This window comes from Nerophis ophidion, linkage group LG18 (assembly GCF_033978795.1).
Source record: "Nerophis ophidion isolate RoL-2023_Sa linkage group LG18, RoL_Noph_v1.0, whole genome shotgun sequence".
Classification (NCBI taxonomy): domain Eukaryota; kingdom Metazoa; phylum Chordata; class Actinopteri; order Syngnathiformes; family Syngnathidae; genus Nerophis; species Nerophis ophidion.
The window spans coordinates 29163272-29180059 of NC_084628.1; the positions used below are offsets into that span (position 1 = coordinate 29163272).

Genomic DNA, 16788 nt, shown 5'->3' on the forward strand with positions numbered 1-16788 from the left:
TTTACGACAGACGTTTGCCGTATTACGACGGCCGGTGTCGCGCCGTAATTTGCAGAATCACCATGGCGTTGAGGGAGACAGCGGGGCTCTACGAGACGCTGAAAGCGGAATGGAACAAAAAGAACCCGAGCCTGAACAAATGTGGAGATCTCTTAATCAAACTCAAGGTAGCCTCACGCATCTCGAATGTTGCTTTAGTCTGTTGGTGTTGCTTTTTTTTTAAACCGATACTCGAGCTCTGTTAGCTAGCATAGCTAAGCATGCTAACGTTAGCTAGCAACAATAACGCCGCTTGTGTTGTTTTTTTCCCATCCATCCACTTTCTACCGCTTATTCCCTTTTTGGGTCGCGGGGGGCGCTGGCACCTATCTCAGCTACAATCGGGCGGAAGGCGGTGTACACCCTGGACAAGTTGCGAACCAGGGACGTGCACATGATTATAGAGGGGCAGGGGCTCAAATTAAGAAAAGGGCAGGAATTTTTTTTTTGGCTCTTTACGCCAGTGGTTCTCAAACGGGGGTACGTGTACACCTGGGGGTAGTTGAAGGTATGCCAAGGGGTACGTGGGATTTTTTTTTAAATATTCTAAAATTAGCAACAATTCAAAAATCCTTTATGAATGTATTTATCGAATAATACTTCAACAAAATATGAATGTAAGTTCATAAACTGTGAAAAGAAATGCAACAATGCAATATTCAGTGTTGACAGCTAGATTTTTTGTGGACATGTTCCATAAATATTGATGATACTTATTTTTTTGTGAAGAAAGGTTTAGAATAAAGTTCATGAATCCAGATGGATCTCTATTACAATCCCCAAAGAGGGCACTTTAAGTTGATGATTACTTTTATGTGTAGAAATCTTTATTTATAATTGAATAACTTGTTTATTTTTCAAAAAGTTTTTAGTTATTTTTTAATCTTTTTTTGTAAATAGTTCAAGAAACACCACTACAAATGACCAATATTTTGCACTGTTATACAATTTTTTAAATCAGAAACTGATGACATAGTGCTGTATTTTTCAACCAAAAAGGCTTTGCTCTGATTAGGGGGTACTTGAATTAAAAACATTTTCACAGGGGGTACATCACTGAAAAAAGGTTGAGAACATTTGCTTTACACAGTATGGAAATTAATGTAAAATTAAATATGCTAATAGGAAGCTAACTACCTAGCTGTGTGTCCTTTGTAGGGAAAAGTGATTGCCATTTCTTTTGTGTCCACAAATTATAGTCATAATGAGTTAATTCACATAATCATAGGCTTGGAAGACTTGAAAAGCAACAAAACACTGTTTTATTATTAGGCTATTTATTGTTAAAGATAAGCACTTTAATATCGAACATTGAACAGTGCAACATGAACTTTGAAAAAAATAAAATAAATAAATACCCAAATGGAAAAAACTTCAATGTGAAAATCTGTCCTTCTTCCCTTAACTTGATGAAAACACCATCAAATTGTAAATGATGGTGTTTCTCATTTAATGCTCAGACTAAACAACTGAAACGCAATACTACTTTATATCTAAACCTTTACTGTGAGAGAAATGTGATCCGCCGTAAACACAGAGCATTTTATTTTGAAAATTAACCCGGCTGTCCTTTGTCACCGATTCTGTTCATAACTTTTATGGACAGAATTTCCAGCCGCAGTCAAGCCGTTGAGGGATTCCGGTTTGCTGGCCGTGGGATTAGGTCTCTGCTTTTTGCAGATGATGTGGTCCTGCTGGCTTCATCCTGCCAAGATCTTCAGCTCTGACTGGATCGGTTCGCAGCCCAGTGTGAAGCAACCGGAATGAGAATCAGCACCTCTAAGTCCGAGTCCATAGTTCTCGTCTGGAAAAGGGTGGAATGCCATCTCCGGGTCAGGGAGGAGCCCCTTCCCCAAGTGGAGGAGTTCAAGTACCTAGGAGTCTTGTTCACGAGTGAGGGAAGAGTGGATCGTGAGATGGACAGTCGGATTGGTGCGGCGTTTTCAGTAATGCGGACGTTGTACCGATCCGTTGTGGTGAAGAAGGAGCTGAGCCGGAAGGCAAAGCTCTCAATTTACCGGTCGATCTATGTTCCCATCCTCACCTATGGCCATGAGCTTTGGGTCATGACCGAAAGGATAAGATCATGGGTACAAGCGGCCGAAATGAGTTTCCTCCGCCGTATGGCGGGGCTCTCCCTTATAGACAGGGTGAGAAGCTCTGCCATCCGGGAGGAACTCAAAGTAAAGCCGCTGCTCATCCACATCGAGAGGAGCCAGATGAGGTGGTTCGGGCATCTGGTCAGGATGCCACCCGAACGTCTCCCTAGGGAGGTGTTTAGGGTACGTCCAACCGGTAGGAGGCCACGGGGAAGACCCAGGACACGTTGGGAAGACTATGTCTCCCGGCTGGCCTGGGAACGCCTCGGGATCCCCCGGGAAGAGCTAGACGAAGTGGCTGCGGAGAGGGAAGTCTGGGCTTCCCTGCTTAGGCTGCTGCCCCTGCGACCCAACCTCGGACAAGCAGAAGAAGATGGATGGATGTTTAGTTACGAGTACAGATTCAATCAGACTTTTTGTGTTTAATCATACTTTAATGTCATTTTCTCCCTTGTGCAGTGTCCCAGGGACCCCATCAAGTCAGAAAATGGGGTCCCACTCGGGCTGGGCGATATCTTGTTATTTTTAGGCCATATCGCGATACACGATAAACCGTATTTCCTTGAATTGCCGCAGGGCATATAGTTTGCGCCTGCTTTGAATTACTGCCAGGTTAAACTCGCTTCCCAAAATAATTAGCGCATGCTTAGTATTACCGCCTGGGCAAACTCGTGATGTCACGAGTGACACTTCCCCTGTCATCATTTTCAAAATGGAGGAGGCTGATTTAAATACGGGTAATTTGAAATCGCATAAAGGGAAGAAGATTAAGAGCTATTCAGTAGGATTTAAACTTACATCACACTAAAATTTTTACTGCGTACCTTTGGTAAGGGCCGTAGTGAGAAGAGGTTTTAAAATAATTAGCGCATGCTTACTTTTACCGCATGCTTTTGGTAAGCGCAGGAGTGACAAGAGGTTTTAAATTATTTAGCGCCCCGGCGGCAATTCAAGGAAATATGGTATATCTGGATAATTTGCCTTAGCCTTGAATTAACACTTGATACATATAATCACAGCAGTATGATGATTCTATGTGTCTACATTAAAACATTTTTGTTCATACTGCATTAGTACAAGCTCATTTTAAACTTTCATGCAGGGAGGTAAATCACAACTAAGGCAATTGACCAAAACTGTATTTATTAAACAGTTATTAAGCAGTGCCAAGAACATTCATGTAATTTCCAAAACAGAAAGTGCAAGAGTGTCAGAGGCATTTTAAAACAAGCTTTTAGTGCACTTTTTTTCTTGATGTCACTAAGATGACATTTCAAAACAACATTAAATTAAAGTGCACTTTTGGAACAGAACGCCACGACAATAGTTTAAAACAAATAAAATGCACTTTTGTGCATGATGTCACACAAAATATTTCAATAACTGACAAATTAAAATGAGCTGCATAATAGGAAATCAAATAGTGTTCGTCCTTCTCTATGTGGTAGATTACTACGGACATTATCCTTTTGTTGTTGACTATTTTTTTCATACGGTGTTGATCTGGAAATGTCTGCCTCGGCATTTTGATGGTGTGGGCATGTGGCACCAAATGGAGACGTTGATATGCGGAGTAAGCACTTTTCATTCTCTAGCACAGAGGTCGGGAACCTTTTTGGCTGATAGAGCCATGGAAGCCAAAATTTTTTAAATCGATTTCCGTGAGAGCCGTATAATTTTTTTTAAAAACTGAATACAACTAAAGTGAAGTGAATTATATTTATATAGCGCTTTTCTCTAGTGACTCAAAGCGCTTTACAGAGTGAAACCCAATATCTAAGTTACATTTAAACCAGTATGGGTGGCACTGGGAGCAGATGGGTAAAGTGTCTTGCCCAAGGACACAACGGCATTGAATAGGATGGCGGAAGCGGGAATTGAACCTGCAACCCTCAAGTTGCTGGCACGGCCACTCTACCAACCGAGCTAAACTGGTTGCGTGCATTTTTAAGTAAGACCAACATTTTTAGAGTATAATAAGTCAATCATTCTTTTTAATAACATTGTTATTCTGAAGCTAACCAATAATATATAAACCATATCTTACCATTAATGCCACTTCTTGAACCGTTGCGGTAGAAAACGGACGGATGGATTAAAATGCATAAGAATGTTTTATATTTTGCGTTATTTTTAACACTGCGATTACCAATGGAATTATTCATTACTTATCCTGTTCAGTAATTTCGGCTAAGATTTATCTGAGAGCCAGATGCGGTCATCAAAAGAGCCACAAGTGGCTCTACAGCCATAGGTTCCCTACCCCTGCTCTAGCAGGTGGCTTTTCAAATGATGCCACATATTAGCAGTAATGCTACTTTTTGTAGCAACGCTTTCCGACATATTCCCACTTGAAGCCAAACCACCGCCAGACGATGGACCCCCTGCTGTTTTTCTTGAGAATTATTTCTTCCTTCATTTGTTACCAGATGCGCACCTGCTTTCTCTCGTATTACTACTCGCACGGCTCCGTTAGCATCACAGCTAATGTTACCTCTCTACTCCGCGAGGGCGTATACGTATGACTTATGTACGCTTGCTGTCTGTGGGAAGGAGAGACAGGAAAGAGAGAGGAGAGCCTGTAGTGTAATGCCAGCAGCTAAACGCAACTGCGTGAGAACGTATACTCAAATTAGGGCTGGGCAATATTGCCTTTTTTTTAAATCGCAATATTTTTAGGCAATATCGCGATATACGATATATATTATGATATTTTGCCTTGAATGAACACTGGATGCACATAATCACAGCAGTTTGATGATTCTATGTGTCTACATTAAAACATTCTTCTTCATACGGCATTAATATATGCTACTTTTAAACTTTCATGCAGAGAGGGAAATCACAACTAAGTCAATTGACCAGAAGTGTATTTATTAAAGTTATTAAGCAATGGCACAAACATTTCCAAAACATAAATTGCAAGATTGTCAGAGACATTTTAAGTGTCAAATAAAAATGAGCTGCAGAATAGGAAATCAAATAGTATTCGTCCTAGACTATGTGGTATGTTAGTAAGGTTATGAAATTCTCTTCATTCTCTAGCGAGTGACTTTACAAATGATGCTACATATTAGCAGTAATGCTACTTTTTACAGCAACGCTTTTTCCCCCCACACTTGACAAATTACGGTTGTCTGTTTGACACATTTCCACTTGAAGCCGAAACACCGCCAGACGATGGAAACCCCGCTGTTTTTATTGGGAATTAAGTCTTCCTTCATTCGTTACCAGATCCGCACCATCTTTGTCTCGTATGGCTACGTTAGCAGCTTACGTTAGCAATGCCGCTACCTCTCTGCCCTGCGAGGGCGAGTATGTGACGTATGTAAGCCTGATTGTCTGCGAGAAGGAGAGACAGGAAAGAGTGAGGAGAGCCTGTAGTGTAATGCCCGCAGCTAAAAGTCCTGCGTGTGAACATATATTCGAATATTACGATATAGTAATTTTCGATATCGCACAGAGACAAACCCGCGATATATCATATCTATCGATATATCGCCCAGCCCTACGTGGGCCTTTAAAACATTAACTGCTGGCTGCAAATAGCCTCCGGGCCACACTTTTAACATCCCTGATAGATAGACTCACTGGTTTGAATGTAACTTAGATATTGGGTTTCACTATGTAAATCTCTTTGAGTCATTAGAGAAAAGCGCTATGTAAAAATAATTCACTTCACTTCAAAAAATTAAATCTGATAAGTCTATGGACAGATGCACGTTTATCCTAATGCACAGTCAGCATCTGTGCTTCAGTAAACAATGACGGTGATGATGTCACTGTCAGCGATGCGAGCGACACTTGCTAACTTGTCAGCCACTTCTCCAAGAGACTCCTTTTCAGCACTCCTCGCACATAAACACTTCAAAAGACACATATTTGTTGACCTACGAAGTATGTTTTTGTTGTCGTTTCAGCGGGAGATAAAAGTGAAGTTTCCATGGACACACAAAGACTAAAACAATTCATTTACTGGAGACATGGCACGGGATGAAGTTAAAAAGGTTGACTTTACACTCACCTTAGTTTTTACCATGAAGTATTTATTTTGACAGCCCCTTGCCGTAAAGTTGTCCCAGTGCAAACTGAGGCATTATTTGTGATTGATAAAACTTTCGTCCAATCAAAATTTACGACCAATTAAAACGCAATAATTGGGGACGGCAAATGTAAACTAAACAAAATACTGGTGAAAAGCGATAATCAATAAAATGAAATAAAAACAAGCAAACAGGGCGGCGAAAAAAAAATCTGCATCTGAGGGATGCGCAGGCTTCTGGAATTTTGCGTCCTTTCTGATTTCAGTGTGTAAAAAGACACAAAAAATGCGTTAGCGCCAACACTGCTTGTGTGTCTTATATTAACGTTAAAAGTTACCAGGTTAGGATTTGGTCAAATATTACACTAATATTTACTTTCCTTGTCACAGGTGTCGTTACTGGAGCTCAACTTTCTGCCTACAAGTGGCTCAGCGTTTACAAAGCAGCAGCTTATTTTGGCGCGTAAGTATGTTTTTAAAAATCAATAATGTATGGGATTATTTAAGTAGAATGAAGCTTATCAACACATTGCATTTTTTTTCCAGGCGATGTCCTCGAAATTGGAGCCCTGTGGAGTATCCTCAAAAAAGACATCCCTTCCTTTGAGAGATACATGGCCCAACTGAAGTGCTACTACTTTGACTATAAGTAATGGAGCTGCTTAAAGTATTGTTTGTTTGTGTATTTTGACCACAGGCATGTTAAATATTTGCGAAAACATGGAATTTTGCGGTTTTAAATGTTAATTTCCGCATCAGAATATCATTTCTGCGTTTTTTTTTCAATGAACTATCAATAAAAATACAATCTAAACAAAACATTTTAAACGCTCACCTCTGCCGCAGGCGCTTGTTGTTCTTCTAGCCCAGGGGTCGGCAACCCAAAACATTGAAAGAGCCATATTGGACCAAAAATAGAAAAAACAAATCTGCCTGGAGCTGCAAAAAATGAAAAGCCGTATATAAGCGTTATAATGAAGGCAACACATGAAGTGTGTAATATTAGCTGTATTAGCCCACTATCAAAATGACTGTGTCGCAGGCTGAAGCAAATCTTCGTTGACAGAAATGTTGAAATTAAATGTATTCTCCATGTTTTTACAACATTAGAAACCATTAGTAAATCAGAGGCTACTCAGAATGTGCGATAACTCCTGGAAGTTACTGGCTTTAAATGGCCAAAGTTATAGATGTGTGTGTCCAAGTTAAAGGAAACGGCAGGCTGTCTTCTTTTGATAGATTTATTACAATCTTTAGCAAGCTAGGTAATGTTTGCTGTGGTCTAAAACAACACGACACACAAACAACTATCTGAAATGTGTCATCAGACATGCAAAACTAAATTATTTACAGAGTATAAAAGTAAAGGATATTAAATGAGCTCAAATATAACTACAGATGATGCCTAATGGTGCAATATGTACATACAGCTAGCCCAAATAGCATTACAGCATTGATTAGCTTGCAGTCATGCACTGACTAAATATGCCTGATTAGCACTCTAACAAGTCAATAACATAAACAAAGCGCACCTTTGTGCATCGACGCACAGTATAAAACATTTGGTGGGCAAAATGAGACAAAGAAGTGGAAGAATTTACATGTAAACAAAGTGTTGGGTCACAGTACACACTATTGTGAGTTCAAGAACCGCCGAAACTAGTAGGACAAAACGATGTTCACCAAATAATGTCATCAGTGAAGCATACACACAAACACATTAAACAGTGGGCTTTCTAAAAATAAAAAAGGTTTGTGTTATGTTTGTCTTCAAACAAAAAACATACTATAACAACAAAAAAAATGTTTCCCCCCATATTTTTCCATCTAAAATCCCTTTTTAGAATGCTCCAGGGAGCCAATAGGGCGGCACTAAAGAGCTGTATGCGGCTCGCTGACCCTCACTCTAAGTTGCAGGAAGGGGAGACCAGAACAAGCTCGTTAGTTAGCAAATCTTCTAGCTAGCTTATTTGAACCCGCCGTTCGATCTCCGAGCCACAAGGTTGACGTCCGTCCACTTTGCTGCTAATCCTATTTGGATGATTACAGTACGAACACTGTTGGTTCCGAGCACAGGTGTCAAACCCAAGTCCCGTAGGCCAGATCTGGTCCTCGTCCTTTAATATGGCCCTCAAAAGACTGGAAACAATATATGTCAACTAGAGAGGAAATTCCTGAAAGAATTGCGTGTGAATGCACCAATGCTGAAGTTGAACTGAAATCCTGGAATTTTTCTAGAATTGTTGAAGTAGAGCACACAATTCCCAAACAGGCTGAAGATTTAGAAGTTGGAACGGTTTGAACCAGATGAACAATGTGGGAGTTGTGATACTTTGAAGAATGTCCAATTTATTTCAATGGGAATCTCCCAAAAAATTGGTAATTTCAGGAAAAGCAGTAATTTTTTTTGAAAATGGTAAAAAAAAAACTTGAATGAGTTGAAAGGGTCGGTGTTGAACATTTTCAAATCGGTCGAGAAATGTTGAAGTAGTAACGTGTTGAATTGAGAAATGGTATTACGGAATTTCGGGAAAACCGAGAATTTTTCCAGATTAAGAGGAATGTTTTGACGGTGGAACGGTTGAAATGCGTTGAAAAATGTGGAAGGAATAGTCGGCAAAAAAAATAGGGTGGAGATATGGGCTTTAGACAATTAGGAATTCTGGAAAATCTTGGAAGTTTTTTGAACTTGGAATAAAGGTTGTTTACATTTCCAGGATGGTGGAATGTGTTGAAGGTGGAATGGTTTGAATCTGTTGAAAAATATGAAAATGGTGGATGTTTGAAGAATGGGCAATTCATTTTGAATGGGGGAAAATGTCCCGGAAAACCTGGAATTCTGGGAAATCTGGGAATTTTTGTCATTTTTCATGGGAAAGCCCTCGATTCCCGAATAGGCTTAACGGTTTGATGTTGGAACGGTTTGAATTCGTGTTTATAGGGATTTTCGACCATTCGTTCAAAAGCGCATTGGTGAGGTCACAGACTGATGTTGGTGGAAAAGGCCTGGCTCTCAGTCTCCGTTCTAATTCATCCCAAAGGTGTTCAATTGGGTTCAGGTCAGGACTCTGTGCGGGCCAGTCAAGTTCATCCACACCAGACTCTGTCATTCATGTCTTTAGAGACCTTGCTTTGTGCACTGGTGCACAGTCATGTTGGAAGAGGAAGGGGCCCTCTCCAAACTGTTCCCACAAGTTTAGGAGCATGGAATTGTCCAAAATGTTTTTGTGTCCTGGAGCATTCAAAGTTTCATTCACTGAAACGAAGCCAATCCCAACTCTTGAAAAACAACCCCACACCATAATTCCTCTTCCACCAAATTTCACACTGCACAATGCAGTCCGAAACAATGCCTTTTCTTGGCAACCTCCAAACCCAGACTCTTCAATTTTCTTATAATAAAGCCGACAGTTGACTTTGGAATATTTAGGAGCAAGGACATTTCACGGCTGGATTTGTTGTAGAGGTGGCATCCTATGACAGTTCCACGCTGGAAATCACTGAGAGCGGCCCATTCTTTCACAAATGTTTTTTAGAAACAGTCTCCATGCCTAAGTGCTTGATTTTATACACCTGTGGCCGGGCCAAGTGATTAGGACACCTGATTCTCATCATGTGGATGGGTGGCCAAATACTTTTGGCAATATAGTGCATTACGTTATCTAACTTTTTGGGTCAAAATCCAAATAAATACTTAAATATCTGCTTAACTTATGATTTGGAAGCATGTTATCTATTAAATTGTACACTATAAAAATGACCCATAGATTTTACTGTAACATTTAGGGAGAATTTTATAGCATATTGGTCAGGTTCAAACACTGATGACATCTATTAAACAGACCGAACTAAATTTGGCTCAATAAGGAGAAACGCGTACACCTGTACCCCTGTACATTGTCCCACCACGCTCCGACAAAAGATTGTACGCCTCCTCTTTCATTTGGACTTTACCTGATTACATGGCAACAGCTGTTTCTAAAGGGACAGGGGTCGTAAACAGTCGCCGTCTTTGGTTACAAAACAGTTCAAAGAAAAGGTGCCTGGAGGGTGGGGTCAGGTCCTGCCACTTCTCCGCTTTGTAGATCTCGGGTCAAGACAAAATCTTCCTGTGGATTACAATACATCAAAGAAACCGACACCCTCATGTCACTCCCCGTCCTACACAGTGGAGTTTTACAAGCCTTTTGTCTGCTTGTTGGGAACTCATTGAAACACAGAGTTTTGCGATAACTTGGATACAATTATTCTGACAATATTACTGCAAGTTGAAAAGTTAAATTGTGTGGACTGAGCTGTCACTTTGGACACTCCAGGTCGAGAAGGTCTGACGTCTAATTCCAACGCTTGTTGCTTCTCAGGGAGGAGCTGCCAGAAGCTGCCTACATGCACCAGATCCTAGGACTCAACCTCCTGTTCCTGCTCTCACAGAACCGCTTGTCCGAGTTCCACACGGAGCTGGAAAGACTGAGTGCACGGGACATCCAGACCAACGTCTACATCAGGCATCCTGTGTCACTTGAGCAGGTGACGCATGACACATGCTAACAGTTAGCATGTTAAAATGGTAACATTACCATGCTAACTGTTCTATCCCGTTTTGCAACTGAATGCCTCAGAGTACTATAACGTGGTACTACACATGCTAACGGTAGCATGCTAATAACATTACAATGCTAACTTTTTTAGGGAATTTTGTAGCCGAACGCCTCAGAGTCTTATAACTTGGTACTTGACACATGCTAACTGATAGCCTGGGAGCATTACCAAGCTAACTTTTTATCCAATTTTGCAGCTAAACGTCTGAGTCATACGTGACACATGCTAACGTTAACATTACTATGCTAACTGTTTTATCCAATTCTGCAACCGAATACCTCAGAATCATATAACATGGTATTTGACAAATGCTAACATTAGCATGCTAATAACATTACAATGCTAACGTTTTTGAGGAAGTTTTTTGCCGAACTCCTCAGTCTTCTAACTTGGTACTTGACACAAGCTAACTGTTAGCATGTTAGAATGATAACATTACCATGCTAACTGTTCTATCCAGTTTTGCAACCGAATGTCTCAGAGTCCTATAACGTGGTACCTGACACATGCTAACGTTAGCATGCTAATAACATTACAATGCTAACGGTTTTAAGGAACTTTGTAGCCGAACTCATTAGTCTTATAACTTGCTACTTGACACATGCTAACAGTTAGCATGTTAAAATGGTTACATTACCATGCTAACTGTTCGATCCAGTTTTGCAACCAAATGCCTCAGTCTTATAACTTGGTACTTGACACATCTTAATGTTAGCATGCTAATAACATTACAATGCTAACTTTTTTAGGAAATTTTGCAGCTTAACGCCTCAATCTCATACCTTGGTACTTGATACATGCTAACTGTTAGCATGCTAGACTGATAACATTACCATGCTAACTGTTTTATCCAATTTTGTAACCGAATGCCTCAGAGTCATATACTTTGGTACTTGACACATGCTAACTCTTTCAAAAAATACAGTAACTTGGTACTTGACTAATGCTAACTTTTTAAAAATGATTTTGCATTTATACCCTTCAAAGTCATATAACTTGTTTCCTGACCCATTGTAACTGTTAGCATCCTAATATTAGAATTTAATTTTGACTTACGCATTTAAGCATCAATATGCAATTTCTTCTGAAATGTAGATGTTTGGTGTAGTGCACTAATCAGGGACGTGTTTAATTGTATCTTTAGAATGTGTCAATCACTTTAGAATAAAAAACAAATGGCCCCCAGACCGCACTTTGGACACCCCTGGACTCTAGGCGGTGCAGGTGTGACCTGTGCAGGCTTCTAATATGTCTGCCTCTTTCTGCCCTGACAGTACTTAATGGAGGGAAGCTACAACAAAGTGTTCCTGGCCAAAGGCAACATCCCCGCTGAGAGCTACAACTTTTTTATTGACATCTTGCTAGACACTATACGGTAAGGACGGCCAGGAACCAAGCCCGTGTGTGCTAACATCGTTAGCATTGTTAGCTTTCCCCAACAATAGCACAACAACCCACTAGAGGATACACACACGACACATCTCATCTGTTGTGTTGTTGTGAATGACATCATTATGTAACATAAATGTACAAACAATCATACACACACACAACATATCTTATCTGTTGTGAATGACATCATTTATGTAACATCCATGTACAAACAATCATACACACACAACACTTCTAATTTGTTGTGTGTTTGTGAACAGCATCATTTATGTAACATCCATGTACAATCATACACACACAACACTTCTAATTTGTTGTGTGTTTGTGAACAGCATCATTTATGTAACATCCATGTCCAGACAATCATACACACACAACACATCTAATCTGTTGTGTTGTTTTGAACAGCATCATTTATGTAACATCAATGTACAAACAATCATACACAACCAACACATTTAATCTGTTGTGTTGTTGTGAACAGCATCATTTATGTAACATCAATGTACAAACAATCATACACACACAATACATCTCATCTGTTGTGTTGTTGTTGTGAACGACGTCATTTATATAACATCAATGTACAAACAATCATACACAACACATCTAATCTGTTGTATTGTTGTGAACAGCATCATTTATGTAACATCAATGTACAAACAATCATACACAACACATCTGTTGTGTTGTGAACGACGTCGTTTATATAACATCAATGTACAAACTTTTTTATAATCAAATAATGTTACTCATCGTTAAGATGAGAACGACAGCACATTTCCCCCCTTCACAAAAAAAACGCATTACCACAGGTGTGAAGTATTTAGCAGCTGCTTGACACCTTACAGGGATGAGATAGCAGGCTGCATTGAGAAGGCCTACGAGCAGATCCAGTTCACTGAGGCAACACGCGTGCTTTTCTTCAGCTCCCCCAAGAAGATGACCGAGTACGCCAAGAAGGTACGTCTACACGGGTGAAATCACACACCCAGGGCTGCTACTTCACACATGCTAACCATAGCATGCTAACATTACGACGCTATCTTTTTAAAGGCCTACTGAAACCCACTACTACCCACCACGCAGTCTATTAACATTGCAACACATGCCAATATGGCCTTTTTAGTTTACTAAATTGCAATTTTAATTTTCCCGGGAGTTTCTAGTTGAAAACGTCGCGGAATGATGACGTATACGCATGACTTCACGGGCTGTTAGGAAATATGAGCGCTGCACACACACACAGCTAAAGGTCGTCTGCTTTAACGGCATAATTACACAGTATTTTGGACATCTGTGTTGCTGAATCTTTTGCAATTTGTTCAATTAATATTGGAGAAGTCACAGTAGAAAGATGGAGTTGGGAAACTTTAGCCTTTAGCCACACAAACACACAGTGATTCCTTGTTTAAAATTCCCGGAGGTGAAGCTTTACTATGGATCAGAGCGGTCAAGCGAACATGGATCCCAACCAACTCTCAACCAGCAGTTTTCGGTGAGAAAATTGTGGTAAAAAGTCGCCACTTACCGCAGGTCAGCTGAGTTTGTGCCGTTCATACTGCTGCCGTCAACTCCCCTGAGAAACTATGCGTCAAGACACCCGTGGAGACACCCTTCCGACTATCAGGTACTATTTAACTCACTAAAACACTAGCAACACAATAGAAAGATAAGGGATTTCCCAGAATTATCCTAGTAAATGTGTCTAAAAACATCTGAATCCGTCCCAATGCAATCGCGTTTCTTTTTTTCTAGTCCGTCGCTATCAATATCCTCAAACAAGAATCTTTCATCCTCGCTCAAATTAATGGGGAAATTGTCGTTTTCTCCGTCCGAATAGCACTTTTTGTTAGAGGCTCCCATTAAAAACAATGTGAAAATGTGAGACGTCATCGTCTGCGACTTCCGGTAAAAGCAAGGCTTTTTTATCAGCTCCAAAAGTTGCAAACTCTATCGTGGATGTTCTCTACTAAATCCTTTCAGCAAAAATATGGCAATATCGCGAAATGATCAAGTATGACACATAGAATGGACCTGCTATCCCCGTTTAAATAAGAAAATCTTCAGTAGGCCTTTAAGGAAATGTTTTGGCCGAACGCCTATGTGACTTATAGTTTGGTACTTAAGAAATGCAAACGTCAGCATGCTAATATTACTATCCTTACTTTTTAAGGAAACGTTTTGGTCAAACGCCTATGCAACTTATAACTTGTTACTTGAGACATGCTAATGTTAGCGTGCTTACATTACTATGCTAACTTTTTAGTAAACGTAGATGACAACTGTGAGTCTTATAACTTGGTACATCACACATGCTTACCTTAGCATGCTAACATTAATATGCTAACTTTTTTTTAGGAAATGTAGATGAACGCCTGTAAGTCTGGTAACCTGGTACTTGACACAAGCTAATGTGCTAACATTACTATGCTAACTTTTTTTTAGGAAATGTAGATGAACACCTGTGAGACTTATAACCTGGCACTTGACACACGCTAATGTTAGCATGCTAACATAGCTATGGTAACTTTTTTTAGGTAATTTAGATGTCCACCTGTGGGGTCTTATAACCTGGTACTTGACACCCGCTAATGTGCTAACATTACTAACTTTTTTTAGGAAATGCAGATGAACGCCTGTGAGTCTGGTAATCTGGTACTTGACACAAGCTAACGTGCTAACATTACTATGCTAACTTTTTTTAGGAAATGTAGATGAACTCCTGAGTCTTTTAACAACGGCACTTGACACACGCTAATGTTAGCATGCTAACATAATTATGCTAACTTTTTTTAGGAAATGTAGATGAATACCTGTGAGTCTTTTTAGCTGGACACATGCTAACGTGCTAACATTACTATGTTAACATTTTAAAAAGAAATGGAGATGAACGCCTATGAGTCTAATAACCTTGTACCTGACACATGCTAACGTTAGAATGCCAACATAGCTATGGTAACCTTTTTTTAGGAAATGTAGATGTCCACCTGTGGGTCTTATAACCTGGTACACGACACCCGCTAACGTGCTAACATTACTATGCTAACTTTTTTTAGGAAATGTAGATGATTGTGAGTCTGGTAACCTGGTACTTGACACTCGCTAATGTTAGCATGCTAACGTAACTATGCTAACTTTTTAGCCAGTTTTGCACTTAGCCATGATAAATCACAGGTGATTACTATAATTAAAAGCTGCTTTAGAAAAAAAGCACATCATTTGTACACAGATGCAATTTTAGAATGTTTAGTCTTTCCCAATGTCACCCGGAAAGGTTTTTAAAGGTAATTTCTTGGCACAAAGCAGTTTGACCTAAAGTTCCTCCAGCATGTGTAATAATACTGCCAGCAAGCGCACCAGTCGGTCGTACAAGCTGCGTTGTTGCTGTCCAGGATGCTGACTGTGAGTTGTTGTCCTGTGCAGAGAGGCTGGAGTCTGAACGCAGACAGCTGCTACTCCTTCAGCAATCAGCAGCAGCGCACGGAGGACGTCAACATCCCCTCCTCTGAGCTCGCCCAGCAGGTCATAGAGTACGCACGCCAGCTGGAAATGATCGTCTAACACACAAACACACACCATCCCAGTACCATTTTTTGAAACCCAGCAAATAGTCTGTCTAAAGTTTGAGCACTAACACGTGCAGCAGACCTCCTGTATCGCCCCTTCTGGTAACACGTGCAGCAGACCTCCTGTATCGCCCCTTCTGGTATCCTAAAAACCTACAGCCCCCCTCCCCTCTTTGTAATGTACTGTGTCAACTGGACAAAAATCCACTTTTGATGTTTTGCTTCCATATTGAAGCCACCGCTCCTGTTTTTGTAAACACAAAGCAGCACCCGCTCTACTGCCATCTTCTGGCTAACAGTGGGAGTGTTTTTTCCAATGGGAGCAATAAATGACTTCGAACCTCTGCAAGGTGTTTTTATTGAAGGCCACATGGCTGCCATCAGAGGGCCTCTTAACAGTCAATAATAAATTGTCTCATGTTATGTATTCTATTTTTACAAACACTATAAATCTCAGATGCTGAAATTCTACTGTAAACTGGAAGCAGAAAAATGCTACCAATTTTTTTTCACCGTCAAATTCTACAAATTTTTTACCCTAAAATAAATGTTCTCAGTTCACAATTTGACGGATAGCTTGTTTAAAAATCATGATATTCAAAACTTATTTGGATTTAAAACAAAATGTATAGTTTTTTTTCCACTATTAAAAGTATATTACATATCTTTTGGGCGGTATAGCTCGGTTGGTAGAGTGGCTGTGCCAGCAACTTGAGGGTTGCAGGTTCGATTCCAGCTTCCACCATCCTAGTCACTGCCGTTGTGTCCTTGGGCAAGACACTTGACCCACCTGCTCCCAGTGCCACCCACACTGGTTTAAATGTAAAAATGATATATTGGGTTTTAATATGTAAAGCACTTTGAGTCACTAGAGAAAAAGCACTATATAAATATAATTCACTGCACTCCACTAAATTGCATGCATTACCTTTTTTTCCCTCTCAAAAATAAATCAATTAAAAAAAAAGAAGCATACTAAAGAAGCCTGTTGTTACAGAAAGTAGATGAAACATGAAATATGCAGATTACATGAAATATGTCAACACAT

General features: G+C 40.0%; 1 protein-coding gene across 2 annotated transcripts; it reads left to right on the forward strand.

Annotated features, from left to right (window-relative positions):
* On the forward strand, positions 1 to 16084 carry psmd8 (proteasome 26S subunit, non-ATPase 8). 2 transcript variants are annotated; one of them, XM_061877930.1, is made up of 8 exons: positions 39 to 167; positions 6059 to 6145; positions 6571 to 6643; positions 6727 to 6829; positions 10542 to 10707; positions 12054 to 12154; positions 13023 to 13134; positions 15598 to 16084. In XM_061877930.1, the coding sequence occupies exons 2-8, from the start codon at positions 6122 to 6124 to the stop codon at positions 15733 to 15735; spliced, it is 717 nt and encodes a 238-aa protein (XP_061733914.1). In that variant the 5' UTR covers positions 39 to 167; positions 6059 to 6121; the 3' UTR covers positions 15736 to 16084. The 2 variants fall into 2 exon arrangements, with proteins under 2 accessions (XP_061733913.1, XP_061733914.1); XM_061877929.1 differs by lacking the exon at positions 6059 to 6145 and having other exon boundaries at positions 1 to 167.
* The last annotated feature ends 704 nt before the right edge of the window (positions 16085 to 16788 follow it).